The sequence below is a fragment of the Denticeps clupeoides genome, chromosome 19 (assembly GCF_900700375.1).
Source record: "Denticeps clupeoides chromosome 19, fDenClu1.1, whole genome shotgun sequence".
In the NCBI taxonomy this organism is placed as follows: Eukaryota; Metazoa; Chordata; class Actinopteri; order Clupeiformes; family Denticipitidae; genus Denticeps; species Denticeps clupeoides.
In genome coordinates, this window is record NC_041725.1 from 3,739,121 (window position 1) to 3,756,889 (window position 17,769).

General features: G+C 43.1%; 1 protein-coding gene and 1 long non-coding RNA gene across 11 annotated transcripts in view; one reads left to right on the plus strand and one right to left on the minus strand.

The window, feature by feature from the left end:
• The window catches only part of sptbn4b (spectrin, beta, non-erythrocytic 4b), a 60,575-nt gene that overhangs the window by 17,743 nt on the left and 25,063 nt on the right, over positions 1-17,769 (plus strand). For 9 of the 10 annotated variants that reach the window (XR_003743142.1, XR_003743144.1, XR_003743143.1 and 6 more), the window contains exons 11-19: positions 177-335; positions 533-835; positions 2,145-2,295; positions 4,220-5,090; positions 5,735-5,872; positions 7,433-8,189; positions 9,109-9,311; positions 10,454-10,544; positions 13,790-13,936. Coding sequence is in view for 6 of the 10 variants with exons in the window: in XM_028961124.1 (XP_028816957.1) it covers positions 177-335; positions 533-835; positions 2,145-2,295; positions 4,220-5,090; positions 5,735-5,872; positions 7,433-8,189; positions 9,109-9,311; positions 10,454-10,544; positions 13,790-13,936 (2,820 nt within the window). In the remaining 4 variants the exon portion in view is untranslated. The remainder of the gene's footprint in view (positions 1-176; positions 336-532; positions 836-2,144; positions 2,296-4,219; positions 5,091-5,734; positions 5,873-7,432; positions 8,190-9,108; positions 9,312-10,453; positions 10,545-13,789; positions 13,937-17,769) is intronic. The other variant, XM_028961127.1, reaches the window with a different exon arrangement.
• On the minus strand, positions 187-12,791 carry LOC114768821 (uncharacterized). Its single transcript, XR_003743146.1, has 3 exons — positions 12,531-12,791; positions 915-1,029; positions 187-804 (listed from the first exon to the last, which is right to left on the minus strand). It is a non-coding gene; the product is annotated as an uncharacterized LOC114768821 (long non-coding RNA).

Genomic DNA, 17,769 nt, shown 5'->3' on the forward strand with positions numbered 1-17,769 from the left:
GTCATCAGTCAAGGGGATGCAGTTGTTATGTTGTTATGTTCTAAAAAGATTGCATTTTATACTTCTTGACTTCTTGTGATATTTTAAAGCACTTTTTTTGTTGTGCGTTGACACACGAAATATGTAACAGTGCTGTGATTTTCATGATTTCAACACTGTTTGCTGTGATCTTACAGGCATGGGAGAGGCTTGAAAAGGTGGAGCATGAGAGGGGCGTGGCACTGCGGACTGAGCTAATTCGTCAAGAGAAACTGGAGCTGCTGGCCCAACGCTTTGATCACAAGACCACTATGCGCCAAGCATGGCTTAATGAGAACCAGCGACTAGTGTCTCAAGTAAGCAATAGTTTCAGAACATATATTGGAAATAATATTGATTTCTTTTGTGTCACATTTTCTTATGGTTAAATTCAGGGGTCTTTGAGGTTATGGACCTTTGGGTTGGGGAACCACAGGTTATGCACAATGTATGGACACTGTAAATTATATGAAATGAGCTCCACATACTTTTTTGAATTAAATCTTTTGTTCAGGATAACTTCGGCTATGACCTGCCAGCTGTGGAGGCAGCCATGAAAAAACACGAAGCCATAGAGGCAGACATCTCATCCTATGAAGAGCGCATCAGCGTGGTGGTGGAACTAGCTGCTGAGATGGAGGCGGAGGGCTACTACGACATCCGTCGCATCTCTGCCAGGAAGGAGAACATCCTGGGCCAGTGGAGTCTCCTTAAGGAACTGGTGGTCGGCAGGAAGGCCCGACTGGAGAAGAACCTGGCCCTGCAGAAGACCTTCCAGGAGATGGTCTACATGATTGATTGGATGGAGGAGATGCAGGTTTGTGTTATGTTCATTATCCAATGTTACTTATATACAAAATTATATTTGTGTGATGTTCTTAACCACAGCTACTTACAATTAGAAGGTAGAGGAATGTCCCCCTAGAACAACTCCAGGTGTCTTGTTTAGGTTTGGAGGAGAAGGAAAATGGATTTAGAACCTGCGAGTGCCACTCACTAGGCTACTACCACCTGTAAATAGAAGTAGAGGTGGTAATATCGGGAACTATTCGTTCATGGAGTGATGCTGAATTAGTTCTGCCCAGATCCTGGTGATCATGTTGTATGTTCTGCCTGAAGAAATATTCAGATATGTGCACTGTTAAATTAGCTATTAAAATGGTGCACATACTCTTATCAGGGAGAAATATGAACATGAAATGTGAAATTGAGTTATTGTCATTGTGAAACACAGCACATCTGTCTTTTGGCCTGCTATTGCAACTTATTTACTCAAAGCTCAAGCTCACAACTTGCAGAGTGCAGGAGATGTAACTCCATGAGCTTTGTGACAGAAACAAATATAAAAAATATTTGTCTATGAGAGAAATACCACTGCATCAAGCATGATATTATTTATCCCATGATTCTTGAGATCACAAGAAATCAACTTGTGATCTTGAGAAAACAGCTTTGATTGTTTTTAGATAATGAGGAATATAAGTTGATATCCTGATATAACAAGGTGAAAAAATATGAACTTGCATGTCCTTGCACCACATAAGGTAGGTTGCAGATAAAAACTAATGTTTCATTATTAAAACATGACAACGCTAAAGACACCAAAAAGCAATGACCACCATGCAAAACCCAATGCAACCAGGCGAAATCTGAACCAGTCGCCGTCTGGTAAATACAAACAGGGTGGTAGTAACCTAATGGGTAACACACTCAACTATGAACCAGAAGATCAAAGAATCACAGGTCAAAAGCCAACTTACTACAATTGTGTCCAGGGGAACTGTCCCTGTCACTACTGATTACATACTGATACTGTTCCCTTCTTTTGTTGAATATTGCTACACAACTGTCCAAAATGCTCTTTTTTTTTTTACACTAAACCACTCTCCAAGTTAGTTAGAGGTATCTTAAAATTAATTGTAGATTGGTGATCAGCTTTTTGGTTCAGTGTTTGCTATAAAACCTATTTCTTAATTTTCTTAGTAACTGTTGCTCCTACTTTTACTACAAGTGTTTAGATAGGAACATATCTTGGTTCCCCATTCTTTGAACCTTCCTGCATGTATAAAGGCAGCTTGATTAGCTTGTGTATAACTGATCCCTTTTGTCTTATTGTGGTCATTTAGTTTCAGCTCCTGTCTAAAGACTTTGGAAAACATCTTCTGGAGGTTGATGACCTGCTGCAGAAACATGGGCTTCAGGAAGCTGACATCACAGTGCAGTCAGACAGAGTGCAGACGCTCAATACTGCGGCTCTTAAATTCACTGTCATTGAAGGTAAAAGAGCTTCTGGATACAAGTTGGATGGTTCTTTCAAGGAGGTTGAAATATGAATAAGCCTCCAAGCAGCCATCTTACACTAATTACAATGCTTAATCGCCTATGTGTAATTAAGACATTAGCGTTGTCGTGGGGAGTCTGCCATCCTATTCATCCTGCAATTAATGCTATTATCACATTTGGTTGGTTCTTCAGACATTTATAATATTTATATTTGGTTACCACGTGGTTTAAAAATAGCCCATAAACAATCCAATTCATGAGTTGTACTAATTTGCTAAATGATATGATATACTGCGCATCACTTTTTCTGCATTTTGTTATGTTACAGCCATATTGCAAAATTGATTAACTGGATTAAATTGATAATTTTTTTTAATTATTTTTTTTTTTAATTAATTAAAAAAATTTTTGACCCTCAGAATTCTGCACACAACACCTGATAATGACAACATGAAAGTTTACTTGAGGTTTTGTCGAGTTTATTTGAAAAATAAAAAACTGAGAAATCACATTTACGTAAGTATTCACAGCCTTTGCTCAATGCTTTTTTGATGCACCTTTGGCAGCAATTACAGCCCCAAGACCTTTTTGAATATGATGCCACAAGCTTGGTACACCTATCATTGGCCAGTTTGGCACCTCAGTGGCACCTTGGCGGATCAGGATTCGAACTGGCAACCTTCTGATTACAGGTCTGCTTCCTTAACCGCTAGGCCACCGCTGCCACAGGTTGGATGGGAAACGTCAGTGCACAGCCATTTTAAGATCTCTCCAGAGATGTTCAGTTGGATTCAGGTCTGGTCTCTGGCTGGGCCACTCAAGGACATTCAGACTTGTCCTGAAGCCACTCCTTTGATATCTTGGCTGTGTTATTAGGGTCGTTGTCCTGCTGTTAGATGAACAGTCACCCCAGTCTGAGTTCAAGGGTGCTCTGGAGCAGGTTTTCATCCAGGTTGTCTCTGTACATTGCTGCAGTCATCTTTCCCTCTATCCTGACTAGACTCCCAGTTCCTGCAGCTGAAAAATATGCCACCACCATACTTCACTGTAGGGATGGTATTGGCCTGGTGATGAGTGGTGCTTGCTTTCCACCAAACATAACGCCTGGCATTCATACCAAAAAGTTCTTAGTCTCATCAGAGATTTTCTCATGGTCTGAGAGTCCTTTAGGTGCCTTTTGCTCCAGGCAGGCTGCCATGTACCTAATCATTCCTTACTAAGGGATGATTTCCATCTGGCCACTCTAGCATACAGGCCTGATTGGTGCATTGCTGCAGAGATGGTTGTCCTTCTAGAAGGTTTTCATCTCCTTAAAGGCGGCTGGCTATAGGAAGAGTACAGGAGGTTTTGAATTTCTTCCACTTACGGATGATGGAAGCCACTGTGCTCATTGAGATCTTCAAGCCAAGACAGGTCCTTTGACTACATGCTTGGTTTGTGCTCTGACATGCTGTCTACTGTGGGCCCTTATATATACAGGTGTCCACAGATGGACTCCAATTAAGCTGCAAACACTCGTGGATGATCAGGGGAAACACGAGGCACCTGAGCCTAATTTAGTGCTTCGTGCCAAAGGCTGTGAATATGTGTACATGTGCTTTCTCTGTTTTTTTTTTTATTTCTAATACATTTGCCACAATTTCAAAGTAAATGTTGAACTTGTAACATAACAAAAGATACACTGTAAATAAAATGATTGTGTCAGTCTTTACTCTATGAAGTATATAATTTAGGTGTCCTTGACATAGTGGCCAAATGCTGTTTTTTAGAACAGGTTTAAAATATTGCACAGATGGGCCTGTCATCAGTCAAATCAACAGAGTGGTCCAGAGAGTAACCAGGACACAGCAGCATTAGTGCCACTTAACACACCAAGTAGAAAGTATATCCTCATGTCTCTTTCCCACAATGTCCACAGGTTACCAGCCATGTGACCCTCAGGTGATCTGTAACCGAGTCAGCCATGTCAGCACATGCTTGGAGGAGCTGAAGCAGCTTGCTGGCCAGCGCCGGTGCGAGCTGGAGGAGTCCCGGCAGCTCTGGGCCTTCTATGAAGAGTTAGAGGAGTCAGGGGCATGGATCCGGGAGAAAACGTCCATTCTCTCCACCCAGACCTGCGGCAAGGATCTGAGCAGCGTCCTGCGCCTGCTGCAGAACCACAAGACACTGGCTGGCGAGCTGCTGACCCGCCGCTCGCTCCTGCAGCAGACCATGAAGAAGGGGAAGCAGATCATTGTTCAAAAGTGCTTCGGCACAGGTGGCATCCAGGAGCACATCATGGAGGTGAAGGCAGAGTGGAAGAGGCTGGAGGACAACGCCTCGCAGCGACTGGGCCACCTGCAGGAGGCGCTCAACTTCTTTCAGTTCAGTGTCGAGATGGATGACCTGCTGGCTTGGCTCCAGGACGTCTATCGGCTCGTGTCCAGCGAAGACTTTGGCCACGACGAGTACTCCACGCAGTCGCTGCTCAAGAAACACCGAGGCGTGCGGGAAAGTGTGGACAAGCACCGGGTGCAAGTGGTGGCGCTTCGCCGCCACATGGTGGCGCTGCCGCTGCAGTACGGCGAGACGGAGGAGGTGCAGGTGCGCATGGGTGAGCTGGAGCAGCTGTACGCCGAGGTGGCAGAGGTGGCCGTGCTGCGGCAGCAGTGGCTCCACGACGCCCTCGCTGTCTACCACATGTTCAGCGAAGTCAACGCCTGTGAGGTGTGGATTGATGAGAAGGAGCAGTGGCTCAACAAGATCGAGGTGCCCGAGAGGCTGGAAGATGTTGAGGTGGTGGCGCACAGGTCGGTCAGAATACAGTAGCCTCAACTGGACTTTAATAATTCCATTTACAGTGTACAAGTGTGTGAAAACTATGAACAGCTAGGTGAGCAGAAGATGAATTGATCACTAAAAGGCATATCAGTTTGTAACAAAGAGTATTTCATTTCTTACATGGATTTTCATCCATTTCTATTTGAAAAAAGCTCCTAATTCAGCAAAAATCTTGGGATATATTGCATGGATTATATGCAATAATCTATATGCAAAATTTAGAGCCACAGAAGAACACAAGCTCAATGCATGAACCTTTTGAATATGATCTTTTGATCTGATAATGTGATAAATTTTTTCAGGAAACTGTGTTAATTGTGAAATTATTTTATGAATCTTTTATGGGGAAATTTTCCAGCCTTATCTATTTCAAATCTAACAGTAATACTAATTAGGTTGTTTGAGCCGCAGGTAAAACGTGTTACATATGCTACAGCTCTGTAATGCAAAGGCTTGGAATTTCTGTGTTGGACTTGAAGCTGTTACAGCTGTTTTTATTTTCAGGTTTATTACAAATTTGCTATTTGAACATATGACCTCATAACATACCTGTTACAGATTTAAAGATTATAATTTTTACAGTGCCGGCTACAATTTATTAATCTACATCTAGGTTTGAGAGCTTGGACCAGGAGATGAACAGCCTTATGGGACGTATACTGGATGTCAATCAAATAGTCCAGCAGCTTTTAGACAATGGCCACCCCAGTTCAACAGAGGTTCGAGGCTGCCAAGATCATCTCAACAGCAGGTATGCCACTAGTCACTGCCTCAGGAACAACTGGCATGACATTGCTATATCCAGTATCCAAAATCATACCTATGATATAAAATGATACGTATAATATTAATTCAACATCTTATTTGGGAAATTAACAGTTCAGAATGGCCATAATCATATATATAATCATATGATATTGTACACACATGCAGACATAGTGATTTAAGGAGCAGCGATGGATTCAGACTTGATTCTCTGGTGACCTTGGCAAAAGTGGCATCTCTCAGTGTGACCATCTGTTCAGAGTGTGGAAGGCCATACGCCATGAAGATGGAGACAAGCAGTGTAAATCAGGCATGACCAGATCAAAATAGATAAAAACACTGTACCATGTGACATGCAATTTGGACACAGAAATAATAAATAAATAAAAATAAAGGAAATACAGTAATATGAATTACAATTTATTTCCTTTTTATTTACTGAAGTCTGAAGGTTTTTTATTTATTTGCACAACACTATCTACCCAACATCCCCCCTCTGAGCTGGGTCCGGCTCCACGCTTTGGCAAGAGGGGGGCAATGCCCCTTTAAACAAACATCCTGACCCCTTAAATTAAACATGTAGAAGTTGAGGAAGAAAATAATAGATTACCCACAAAATGACAAGATTAAAAAAAAGATTAAAAGAGTAGCTGAAAAGCACCACTAAAAGTTAATGCTGTGAGATTTTCAACTATGTTTTGTTAATATTGGCAATAGTAAGTGGGGTAATTGTTGGGTTTGAATATATTTGATATTGGCCATCCATTAAGGTCAATGTTGTTATAATTGTATGAGGAAGATTTTGTTTCATTTTTTCTGTTTTTTCCCTGAGGAATCGCTACCTTATCAGGGGAGTTGTGTGCCTAAGTGACCCTAAGATCAGTGTTCAGTTGGGACACCCAAGTTGGATAGGTCTAAGGGCAGAGGACTTACAAAGTGCAATCCACTGACAAAAACAGTTATCTAGAGCACCCCACCTGCATGTCTAGAACCAGCCCTGGTCTGAGCCTTTTTACTCCAAACTTAAAAAAAGGGCTAACAATAGTGCCTTCTGTCCCAGACTCAGTTTAAAGTATTACGAGTTCATTTTTCCAAAGCTAAATTAGCTAACTTCTGTCCTAAATTTGACCCTACCTGGATGGAATGAACCGGTCTACTGTCTACTTATGTTCCTGCTACACAGTTTTTAAAAGACTATTCTTGATGAGCTTTTGATTGATTTCAGATTGATGAGCAGTGTGCAATTCATCAACTACTTAAATACGGATTGAGCAAAAACACTAATTTCAGCTTCTGTTTAAGATTCTATTGCCCCAACTGATTTGAATTAATAGAAATGTTCACAGCTTCACTAATTTGTAATTAAATAATTGTGATTTTGAAAAGTTGAAAAGTATTCACCACGCAGTATACTCAAGGCTTTTGGTCATTGTAGTCATGAATATAAATTTAGTTAGCCTGGATGCCACATCCTGGTATAGTTTACTTCAGAGTTCATAGGTGAATCAGTGCAAGCATAATAATGTAATACATATCTCCATTTTAGATGGAATCGGATTGTGGAGCTGGTTGAGCAGAAGAAAGACAACTTGGACACCATCCTTCGAATTCAGAACTACCTTTTGGAGACAGCTGAGATCAAGTCACAAATTCAGGAGAAGCGCAAGGCCATCGATGCCACCCAGTATGTGGGCAGCGACCTTGGTGGTGTCCTGGCCCTTCAGCGCAGGCTCTCTACTATGGAAGGGGCCCTGGCCGTACTGGAGCCCAAGCTGCTCCACCTGCAGGAGGAGGCCGAGGAATTGGCCACCACTCATCCAGACAAAGCCATGGAGATCCTGGTGCCTTTTGAGGGCATCAGCGTTGAGTGGGAGGAGCTGAAGCGCACTCTGCAGGGCTGCGAGGACTCGCTGACGGTGGCTGGCCGCCTCCAGCAGTTCATTCAGGACCTGGATTCCTTTCTCACGTGGCTGGTGCAGACCCAGATGGCTGCTGCCTCTGATGAGTTGCCCAATGCCCTAGAGGACGCTGAGAAGCTCATCAACCGCCATGCTGCGCTCAAAGAGGAGATTGGCCGCTATGAAGAAGACTATGAACGGCTGCAGGCAGTCAACGAGCTTCTGGAGTCCGAGGAAGCCCCACTGCCCTACGCCGCCCTGCAACAATGGTTGCAGAAACTGGACGTTGGTTGGAACAAGCTCCTGGAGATGTGGGAGAGCCGGAGAGAAGTGCTGGTTCAGGCACACATATTCCACCTGTTCATGAGGGACGTCAAGCAGGCTGAGGCCTTCCTCAACAACCAGGTGGGCAACGTACAGACAAAACACCAACGTACACGAATCAGCAGCAAATGACTATTGTTGTTGAAGATTGTTTATGCCACATATCCTCATCATAGGAAGAAGCATAATGTTTTTTTTAAAAAGCACAGTAAACATACCATACCATACTGTTTCTGTTCTGGGGAGCTTAATATCATGACCTGGATGAAAAGCACGGTCTTTTCTAAATATCAGGTGAGTCAATCGTGTCCACAGCACTCATGGACACGAGGAAGAACACGTGTCCACTCTGGCTGTCCGCACAGACCCAGATTCAGCATGTGCATCTGGGCATACAATAGGCTGCAGGATTTCTGATTTTATTTCTGTCTGAAAGAGAGATTTATGATGCCAATTGAAGAATGAAAGCATTTTCTCCATCTTCCTAGCTCAGAGATTTTCTTGAGGCTCTAGGATTCAGGAGAGGTTGGTGCTGCCTGAAGATGCTGTTCAGACAGAGATGATGGACGTTTGTGTTCGTTCACTGTGCGTTCTCTGCAATTGAGTCATGAGAAAAAGCCATCATGACTTTCATGCTGCAGCTCTGGGTTCTGTCAAATCATGACGTCAGTCATTCTCCAAAGGGAAGTTCTACCTCTGCCTGCGAGTGGGTGTCTTACTCTGGGGTAGAACAAATTCCTCTTTTCTAATCAAGCTTTTAATGTGACTCCTTTGGGCTTTCGAGATGCTTCATAAATACAGGCCTAAACTAGCCGCAAGATGCTCACCCTCATTACTGTGAGATCTTATCTCATGTTGCCTAAATAGGTTGTGTGAAATCTATTGAGGACCTTTGTAACCAACGTACTGAAAAGTATAACCTTAAAAAGAAGGAACCCGATTAAAGGGTTGGCTAATCAAAATGCTTTCAAATTGAATGAACAATTTGACGCTGTTGTAGGAATCGGCACTAGCGCACGTTGAGCTGCCCACCACGGTGGAGACAGTAGAGGCAGCCATAAAGAGGCACAAAGACTTCACCACTACCATGGAGCTGAACTTGCATCGTATTAAAGCGGTGATCGAAGCTGGCGAGAGCCTCATCAGTCAGAACAACATCTACTCTGAACGGATCCGAGAGCGCGTGGATACCCTTGCCAACAGGTCAGAGTCTGTGTAAACATCCTTCATTTGAAGCTAAACCTTTGATCACATATTTAATATACATATGGGTAGCTGGCATAGCATATTCTCAGTCAATATTTGTACATGGTGTAACATCACACCAAAGCATCATATCTGCATGCATGTTACTCCATGATGAATTAGTCAGACTATACTGAAATTAACTAGCTACAGCGGATATAAAACATCTGAGCATCCCTGTTAAAATGCCAGAATTTCCAGATCTAGTACACCTCTCCAGGTCACCTGACATAATCACATTTGGATTTCATTTTCTTCTGGTGAAACCACTCTTTTGTTGATTTTGATGTACGCTTAGGGTCATTGTTATTTTGAAAGGTGAAACTCCTCTTCACGCCTGAAATGTTTGGACTGATATTTAGAACTGAATATACATGATACTGCCACCACCATGGTTCACTGTTTTTTTTGTGTTCTGTTTTTTGTGCCTTTAGGAATTGTGACCAAGTTGTTGTCACATCAGACCATTATGCATTTTCCCACGTGCCTCTGGGTGACAGTTTTTTGACAGTTTTAGCCAGGCCTGGATCATTTTCTTTGTAAGAAGGGACTTCCATCTTGCGATCCCACTCCATAGTCCAGACACATGTACTCGACCAGTCCCTGCCAAATAGTCCTGCAGCTCCTTCAGTGTTGATGTAGGTCTCTTGGTAGCCGCTCTGATCTCTTTGAGGCTGCTGAGATACCTACAGCAACACTGAAGGAGAAGCAGACATTTCTGACATTACTGTTTGTGAACTAGATCTCATATATTCTCCATAGGTCTGGACTATAGGGTGGGTTTGCTTAAAAGGAAGCTTTTTCTTAGAAAGAAAAAAATCTGGTCACAATCCCAAAAGAACACAATCACCACAAGTACTATGGTTGCAATATCCTGCTTTGGGGTTGCTTTTTTTCTTCTTCAGCTAGAACTCTGTCTTTAGTCAAGAATTATGAACAGTTCCAAATATCATGACCTTTTTGGACAAAATCTTTCAGATGGGCAAAATATTATTTTGAAATTATTATTTAATGCTATTATAACATCACATAAACCTGCAATTTTAACAGGGGAGTGTATACTTTTAATATCAACTTCATAGTTTCTTCTTCCACCACAGAGGGAACCAGAACTGGGAGCTGGCCCAGCAGTGGCTCACAAAGCTGAACGTCCAGTGGGAGTTACAGCGGTTCTTACAGGATTGTCATGAGGTATGGTTGACAGTATACTAATACAACATTGTACATCTGTGGACCTCATGTAATATTCCACTCATGTACATCAGTGGACCTCCTGTAATATTTCACTCACAGTATGTGTATTTTGGGTGCAACACTAGCTCTGTTTTTGAGCCACAGTTTCGGTTTGTTTTGTGCATACAGACAGTAAAAGATTACAGTAAAGATTATTTTCTTGTGTTTATCAGAATTGTCACGGTAGATCAAAAACATTTACGATTGACAGTTGTCGTTTTGCTGTGGCTTGTCACAGTTGTGAAATGCAGCTTTAAGACAAGCTCTGTTACGTGGTGGGCGGAACTTGCACTTGTCGGATTTCCTTTAGTTGAGTCATACGCCGCACTGGAACTGGGTGTCTTGTAATGAGCTTCGCTTGTGTTTTACCTTTACTTATGAACAGAACAGTAGCAGTAAGGAACGTGTGACAGCTATGCTCCCCCAAAACTTATTCAACCTGACACACATACCCAAACTGTTACCGGTTACCGACTTTTTGAGTCGCTCAACTTCGACTGCTTCTCAGTTATCCAGCTATGGTGTTCACCATGCCTGTTTGTTTTAGATTTTTCTTCTGTCTGTGTACGAGTTCCAGCTCAACTCCAGTTGCAACAGTGTGAAAGGGGCCGAACAGTTGCACGCCTACTCAGTGTACTCAGGATCTCAATGTAATGTCGGACGTCTGTCATGGCTGCCCACTGCTCAATGCAGTTAAATGCAGAGGTCATATTTTGTGTCACCGTGTGCTGTGCAATGACAAATAAAATCACTTTCATCATTAGCAACCTCGTCGTGGTGCAGTTGCTCGGCTGGGGAACAGTGTGTCTTAATTCTGAGAGGGTTACAGAATAAACCTTTTGAAGTTGGGCGGTAGTATTAGCACCAAGGTTTTACAGATCAGAGATGTCAAAACTCTGTTTAATTGCCATTTAAATAGCAATTCTTTGAGCCCTGCCGGAGTTCCAGTTCCAGCGTCCTGGTCAAGAAATAGGGTTAACCACAGCCTACCATGATTTGAATTGTGGTTTTTAAACTGTTCTCTGTATTAAGAGCTTATTGGTCGCACGCTTCTTTGTGTTAAAAGTGTAAGGTGAGAAGAGGTACTGTTTGCTGCCATGTCAGATCATTTTTCTGATAGATTTTATCCGGTTCCCAGAGCTGCCCATTTAGATTCTGTCTGTTTTTATTTTTTTTTTGCCACCCTTTCAATTATTCATCACGTTCTATCATTTATTCAACCACTGTAGCCTCTTTGCATATTGAAGAGGGGGCATTCTGTGTTTAGCTCTCAAATCTAGGTGGGTCCTCGAGAATGGATGCTGGGTTTTGTTTTTATTGTAATAATGACAAAACATTTATTGTTATTCTTTGTCCTGTCAATCATCTGTTTAAAGGGGGGAGGGTCAGAAAGTTACCTTCTTTTTGTATTATTAAAGTTTTTTATTAATTTACTGAGATGCATGGTTCATGTAGTACAGCACAAAGAAAGAGTATAACAAAAGGCAGGTCATACAATACAATTACATAACCACAGAGTGTTCCTGGTCCAAATAAAACATGGACAACACAATAATCAACACAAATCAAATGTTACAATGTTTTATGAATGAGCGCAAGTACCAAAACTGCAGTCCTCTATTTACACACATCAGGTTTGCCACTTAGAAGTCAGATGTATCATAAAATAGTCCTTTGATCTGGCCACCAGGACACTTCTCATTCTTTTACGTTCTCGACTCTTGTAGTGTTGGGGTCATAGCCGAGGTTAACCCAAGCATCAGGACTGAATATGTATACATTAGTATTTCTGTCCTATCGCCCGGTAGGCATAAACGTGGAGACACTGGCAGGATCTCCCCCACCTGCGTCTCCAAGAACCCTAATATTCTTAGAAAGTTTCCATCTTGACCCAAATAGTTTAAATGTTACATACATTTGTGACCTAATTTTGTTTGTCCTTACCTTATTATTTCACCCTGTCTTTACCTCCATCTCGCAGCTCCTCTCCATGATTTCTGGGTTTCTCTCCTTCTGTCCCGCTCTCGCATGCACGCCATCATTTTAATCACAACACACATCCCCCCATCCCCTTCTGACGCCCGGGACCGGCGTAGGCTCTCTTATTCCTCCTCCCTCCTCCCCTTTCCTCCCATCCCGGCGCTCCCCGGCTCCTGCGCGCGCATTTCCTCATCAGCCTCCACTGCAGCGGCTATGAGATTTCAGTGTTCGGCTTGCGGAGGGCTGCTTCACCCGAGGAACGAGCGAGAAACAGTGAGACGCTGAGAGGGCGGGAGAAAGACAGAGAGGAGGGGTCGGGGCTGGGGAGGAGAATAAAAAAAAAAAAAAAACAGGACAATATGGATGTGCTGGAGCCGTGAGGCACTGTTAAGAGCGGCCAGCCAACGAGGAGGAGGAGGAGGAGGAGGGGGGAACCCATCGCTCTCGCTCGCTTTTCTTCCCACATTCATCCTTCTCTACAATGCTGGAGGAAAATATGCCTCTCTTCTCACAGCGCTGTCGCTCAGCTCCCCCAGCAGACTCACATCCAGCCCTGAGCCACCCCTGAGTCTTTCTCTCTCCCAGCCCACTCTGGACCAGGAGGAGTTAAGGTGGGAAGTCTAGAGCGTGGAGCCATTTTATGCTTGTCTTTAGTCTTTTTGTTCTGGGATTCAACAACGGACTCTGGGACATAGGAGACATGCCTCTTTTTGTTGCTTTATTCCTGGCCACCGTTTCTTTTTGCTGTAAAATCTGATTTTTGTGGCTGGGGTTCAGGAAGGGGAGATCGCAGGTTGAGGATGTGGACGAGTGTGTGATTGTGAGACGCCAGGATCATCTTTGCTCACTGGCATCCAACACGACTCTTGCTGGTGCGTTTGAAAACTGGGAGGCGGCAAAGTACATGTGCGGGTGGGCTGATGGGGAGTGGGTGAAGAAACAGGAGATTCCTAATTACTTCCCTGTTTCAGATCGAACTGTGAAATGCATTTTAATATATTGTGAGCATGTAAAATACGTATGTCTGTGGCTGTTCTTTGGTTTTTGCTAGCTTGCATGCCCTAGTTCCCTTTCTAGATGTATGGAGTCCACTTCACGACAACGTCTGCTTCACGTATTCAGTTAAAAAGGGTTTCAAATTTTTTTCTCACACAGAGATGATGTTATGGGGGGGCAGATGTCTTTAAAAGGTCTGGATTTTCATGCGTTTGTGCATCCTGCAGCTGGGCGACTGGGTGGCTGAGAAGGTGCTCATGGCTCGAGACACATCCAGGGACGAGCCGCAGAAGCTGCATAAGAAGTGGCTGAAGCACCAGGCCTTCATGGCCGAACTGGCCCAGAATAAGGAATGGCTGGACAAGATAGAGAAGGTGAGTACATCAAACATCCTTCATTATGCTTTAAAAAGACAACTGGTTCTGACATGTAAGTGAATATAAGTTAGTGAAAGATTCCTTTTGCAGGTTGTGCTGAACTACTCACGCTTTATCAGGGTTGAAAGACTGAATGTGGTAGACTAGATGTCAATGTCAAAAGCTGAATATATTACCTTTTGCATGACTGTCACAACCTGCTCATTTTCTAATGTTCTTTTACCTCTGCTGGGTGTCACATTGTTTGGGTCCCTGTTTCCTCGTCTGGATTTTAATCTTCGCTCTTTATTCTGGCTCTGTGTTTATGGTGCAACAGAAGCAGCATGTTGCATCAATTGTTCTCACACCATAATGTGGCTGGGTTCCTGCTTTGAAGCACCGCCAACCTTCATGAGAAGAGAGGCCTAATAACGGAATTAGGAGTGTCATTACCGCTGCTTTTTTGCCTAGTCACATGGCTGCAAATTGGGCTGTTTTTTAACAGGGATGAGCCCTTGTGCAGTGCAGGCATGTGTAGGGCTGCAGTTGAGGCGCTCAGGGCTACTGTTTCCATGATGCACTTAAATATGTTGCAAAGTATCAGGTCACTTGTAGAAGCACTGCAGATGTGTTTGTGTGTGTGTGTGTGTGTGTGTGTGTGTGTGTGTGAGAGAGAGAGAGAGAGAGAGAGAGAGAGAGAGAGAGAAAGAAAGAAAGAAAGAAGTGTCCCCTTTTCTTGTCCTATTTACACGGACACAGTGTTAGATCTTTTGTAACCAGTGCTACATAATGCATTACAACAAATGAAAAAAAGCAATAATTAAGCAGTAATAATATTTTATCTAAATTTACATGTACTTAAAACAGGAACTTGAGAATCGCTGTATCTTGCTGTATGATTAATTATGATTTATTAAGGTTCTCAAAACCAAACTAGGATTCTATAATCCCAAGTTCCTGTCATTAGTCCAGGCGTTAGTTGTTGCTCAGTCATCTTCAGCCTCCAGCCATGCCCAGCTACCCTCATTGCCCATCTGATCGTACCGCCACCGGTAGTAAGTGCAGTCGGTTTCCACGTCGGTTCTCTGGGATGGCGGAGAGAGTGTCAGTGTGTCTCCCTGCTTCATCGTCCTCAACTCTCAGCTGTGCCTCTTTGTAGGATTGCTCATTGTGTCACACATGATGGAGGGCACAATCCAGAAGTGTTTGATTTTATTATGGGGCAGTGGTGGGAAATCCCGAACAGTAAAGTTGCACCTTGATCAGGACACTGTCCACACACATTGTTCCCCGGACGCAGAGGACACATTTCGATGTGTGAACCCGTGACACAGTGACTAAAACAATCACTCTCACTTCACTTCATAACTGAATATAGGTCTCACATGCCGCGACACGAAACCTACAACACTGATGACCAGAAGTGTACAAATGGAAATGGAAGGGCAGGTTATATACATGCGGGTGATTAGACACATGGAATTAATAATTTGAGATCAGACGTGGAAACAGACAAGGGTGTGGTCACATCTGGTGGTCCACAGGCGTAAATGAGCCGTCTTCGAAGATATTTACTGAATTGTGTTCATATGCAGATCACAGATTTAAAAAAAAAATCTAATTGAGATCAATTGAGATTGTGATTCTTTTGGTGGAGGATGATCGTTTCAATAACTGTACAAGTTATTGAAGTGCAAATTATTTATGAAGCAATTTTTTACACAGAGAACATGAAAGTATGTTTTTTTTCTAGAAATACACATTTCTAAAAAGCCTATGCATGTCTTGAGTCTAAACGTAGACGTGAAAATGGTGGAAGGATGCTTAGTTTCACCAGCAGAGCTGCCAGAGCTGCTTAGTTGGTCCAGATTTTCACTATTTTCTGTACCAAAAAACATAAAGTTTTTATATTTATGTCACAACACTAGGGTGGACAAGGGAACAGGGATAAGGAGGAAACAGAAGTACAACATTCAGGGTCAGTGCTTTGGGAATGGGGAGTTTGGAAACGGGGAAAGGCAGACATGGTAACAGGGACAAGGCACAGGGGACCAGGCTGTGACACAAGAGGCACACACAGACTGAAATAGAACTGAACTAAGGCCCAGACAAAGAGAGAGAACCAACACAGGCAACTGGACATGGACGACCATGCGCCTCGACATGGAAAAAAAGCGCTGGCAAGGAATGCACCGGTTCTACAGGCTGCTACACTGCTACGGGATAAGGGACGGGATAAGGGACGGTGTTGGGATGAGCTTGTCACGATGTCACACTATTTTTGATACTATTTTTGATACTTTTTGGAACATTTTAATATATTTTTTAAATAAATATAAAATTTTTTTTTGAGAAGTGAAGACAAGGCCAGTCTTACAGTTAACCTAATTCAACAGTATATTAATATTACATTTGAACAACAACTTTACTCCCCTCAAAACTTTGCATATATTTTAGAGTGATGGTCTTTCAAATCTTTGATAGCCACAACTTCTGGTTTTCTGTGTTCATCTGGTTGATATCCGAAATACTTCCAGATGCTGCTCTTGCTTTTTACACTTTCTAGCAAGCTTGGTGCTACAGAATTAACGCTGGAGCTGCTTTCACTCGCTGCCAGGTTTAAAGTGTCTCCCAGGTAAACACTGGGTCCTCCAGGTAACCTGGGGAGGGGCTGCACATTGCGATGCTTGTTGAAAATGGTTGTTCTACTAAATTGTAGTATTGATTAGTTTAGGGTGGTAGTAGCCTAGTGGGTGAGACACTCGCCTGTGAACCATAAGACCCAGGTTCAAATGCCACTTACTACCATTGTGTCCCTTAGCAAGACACTTAACCCTGAGTGTCTCCAGAGGGGGGACTGTCCCTGTAACTAATGATTGTAAGTCACTCTGGATACGGGCGTCTGATAAATGGAAATTTGATAAATGTAAATCTGAGAATTTATTTTTTTTGACAACATTTGTTGGGAATAAGGTCTGCACTCGGTGCCTCGGGACCCGTAAGTACACCCAGCTGATGCTGGACGCCGGGGGGGTCTGTCGCCTAAATAAACCTTCTCACTCAATGTGTTTTCTTTAATTTCATGACCATTTACGTTGGTAGATTCTCACTGAAGGCATCAAAACTATGTTTTATTTTTTTGTTTCTTCAAAATAGCCACCCTTTGCTTTGCACACTGGATTTGAGTGTCCACAGTTGGGCGTGAATGCATTTGCTCATTCTTTGGTGGCCAGGCGGTGCCCTGTATCTAATTCCGCCAGCTTGGACATTATCGTCATAGCCCCATACCAGCACAATGCCAGATGGTATCCAGACCTGAGGCTCCGCCGTAGTTGATGCCAGGCCTAGAGACTGCTTTCATTCAAGCACAGTATCAGCACAATCATTCATCAACAGTCGACAGGAGAGTCATCTATATTTCTCTTTCTGTACGTTCCTATGGTTATCTAACATCATTTGGCCCCCTGGGAAAACCATTCCAGAAGTCTCTGACACACCTGAAGTGTTGAAGTCAACTTCATGTCCACTGGTGGTTGACATAAAAGACTATTGTCACGTTGGTATTGAGCATCATATACGTGCATAGTCTCAGCATAGTCTTAAAATGTCACATGGTCAGATTAGTGTGGGGTGTGGAAACAATCATTTCAATTGAATTGGAAAAAGAGCTTGTGGACTGTGAAAACCACTGTAGGCACTGTGCCTGGACTCAAAGCAGTCCAGGCAAAGAGAAATAGCTCACTAAAGAAAGTGGCAGAAAGCTATGATACTATGATACTTCAGTATAGCCACTGTCCACTCAGTCACTAGCAGGTGAAAACATATCCAGGTAACCATGTAAGTATGCCACA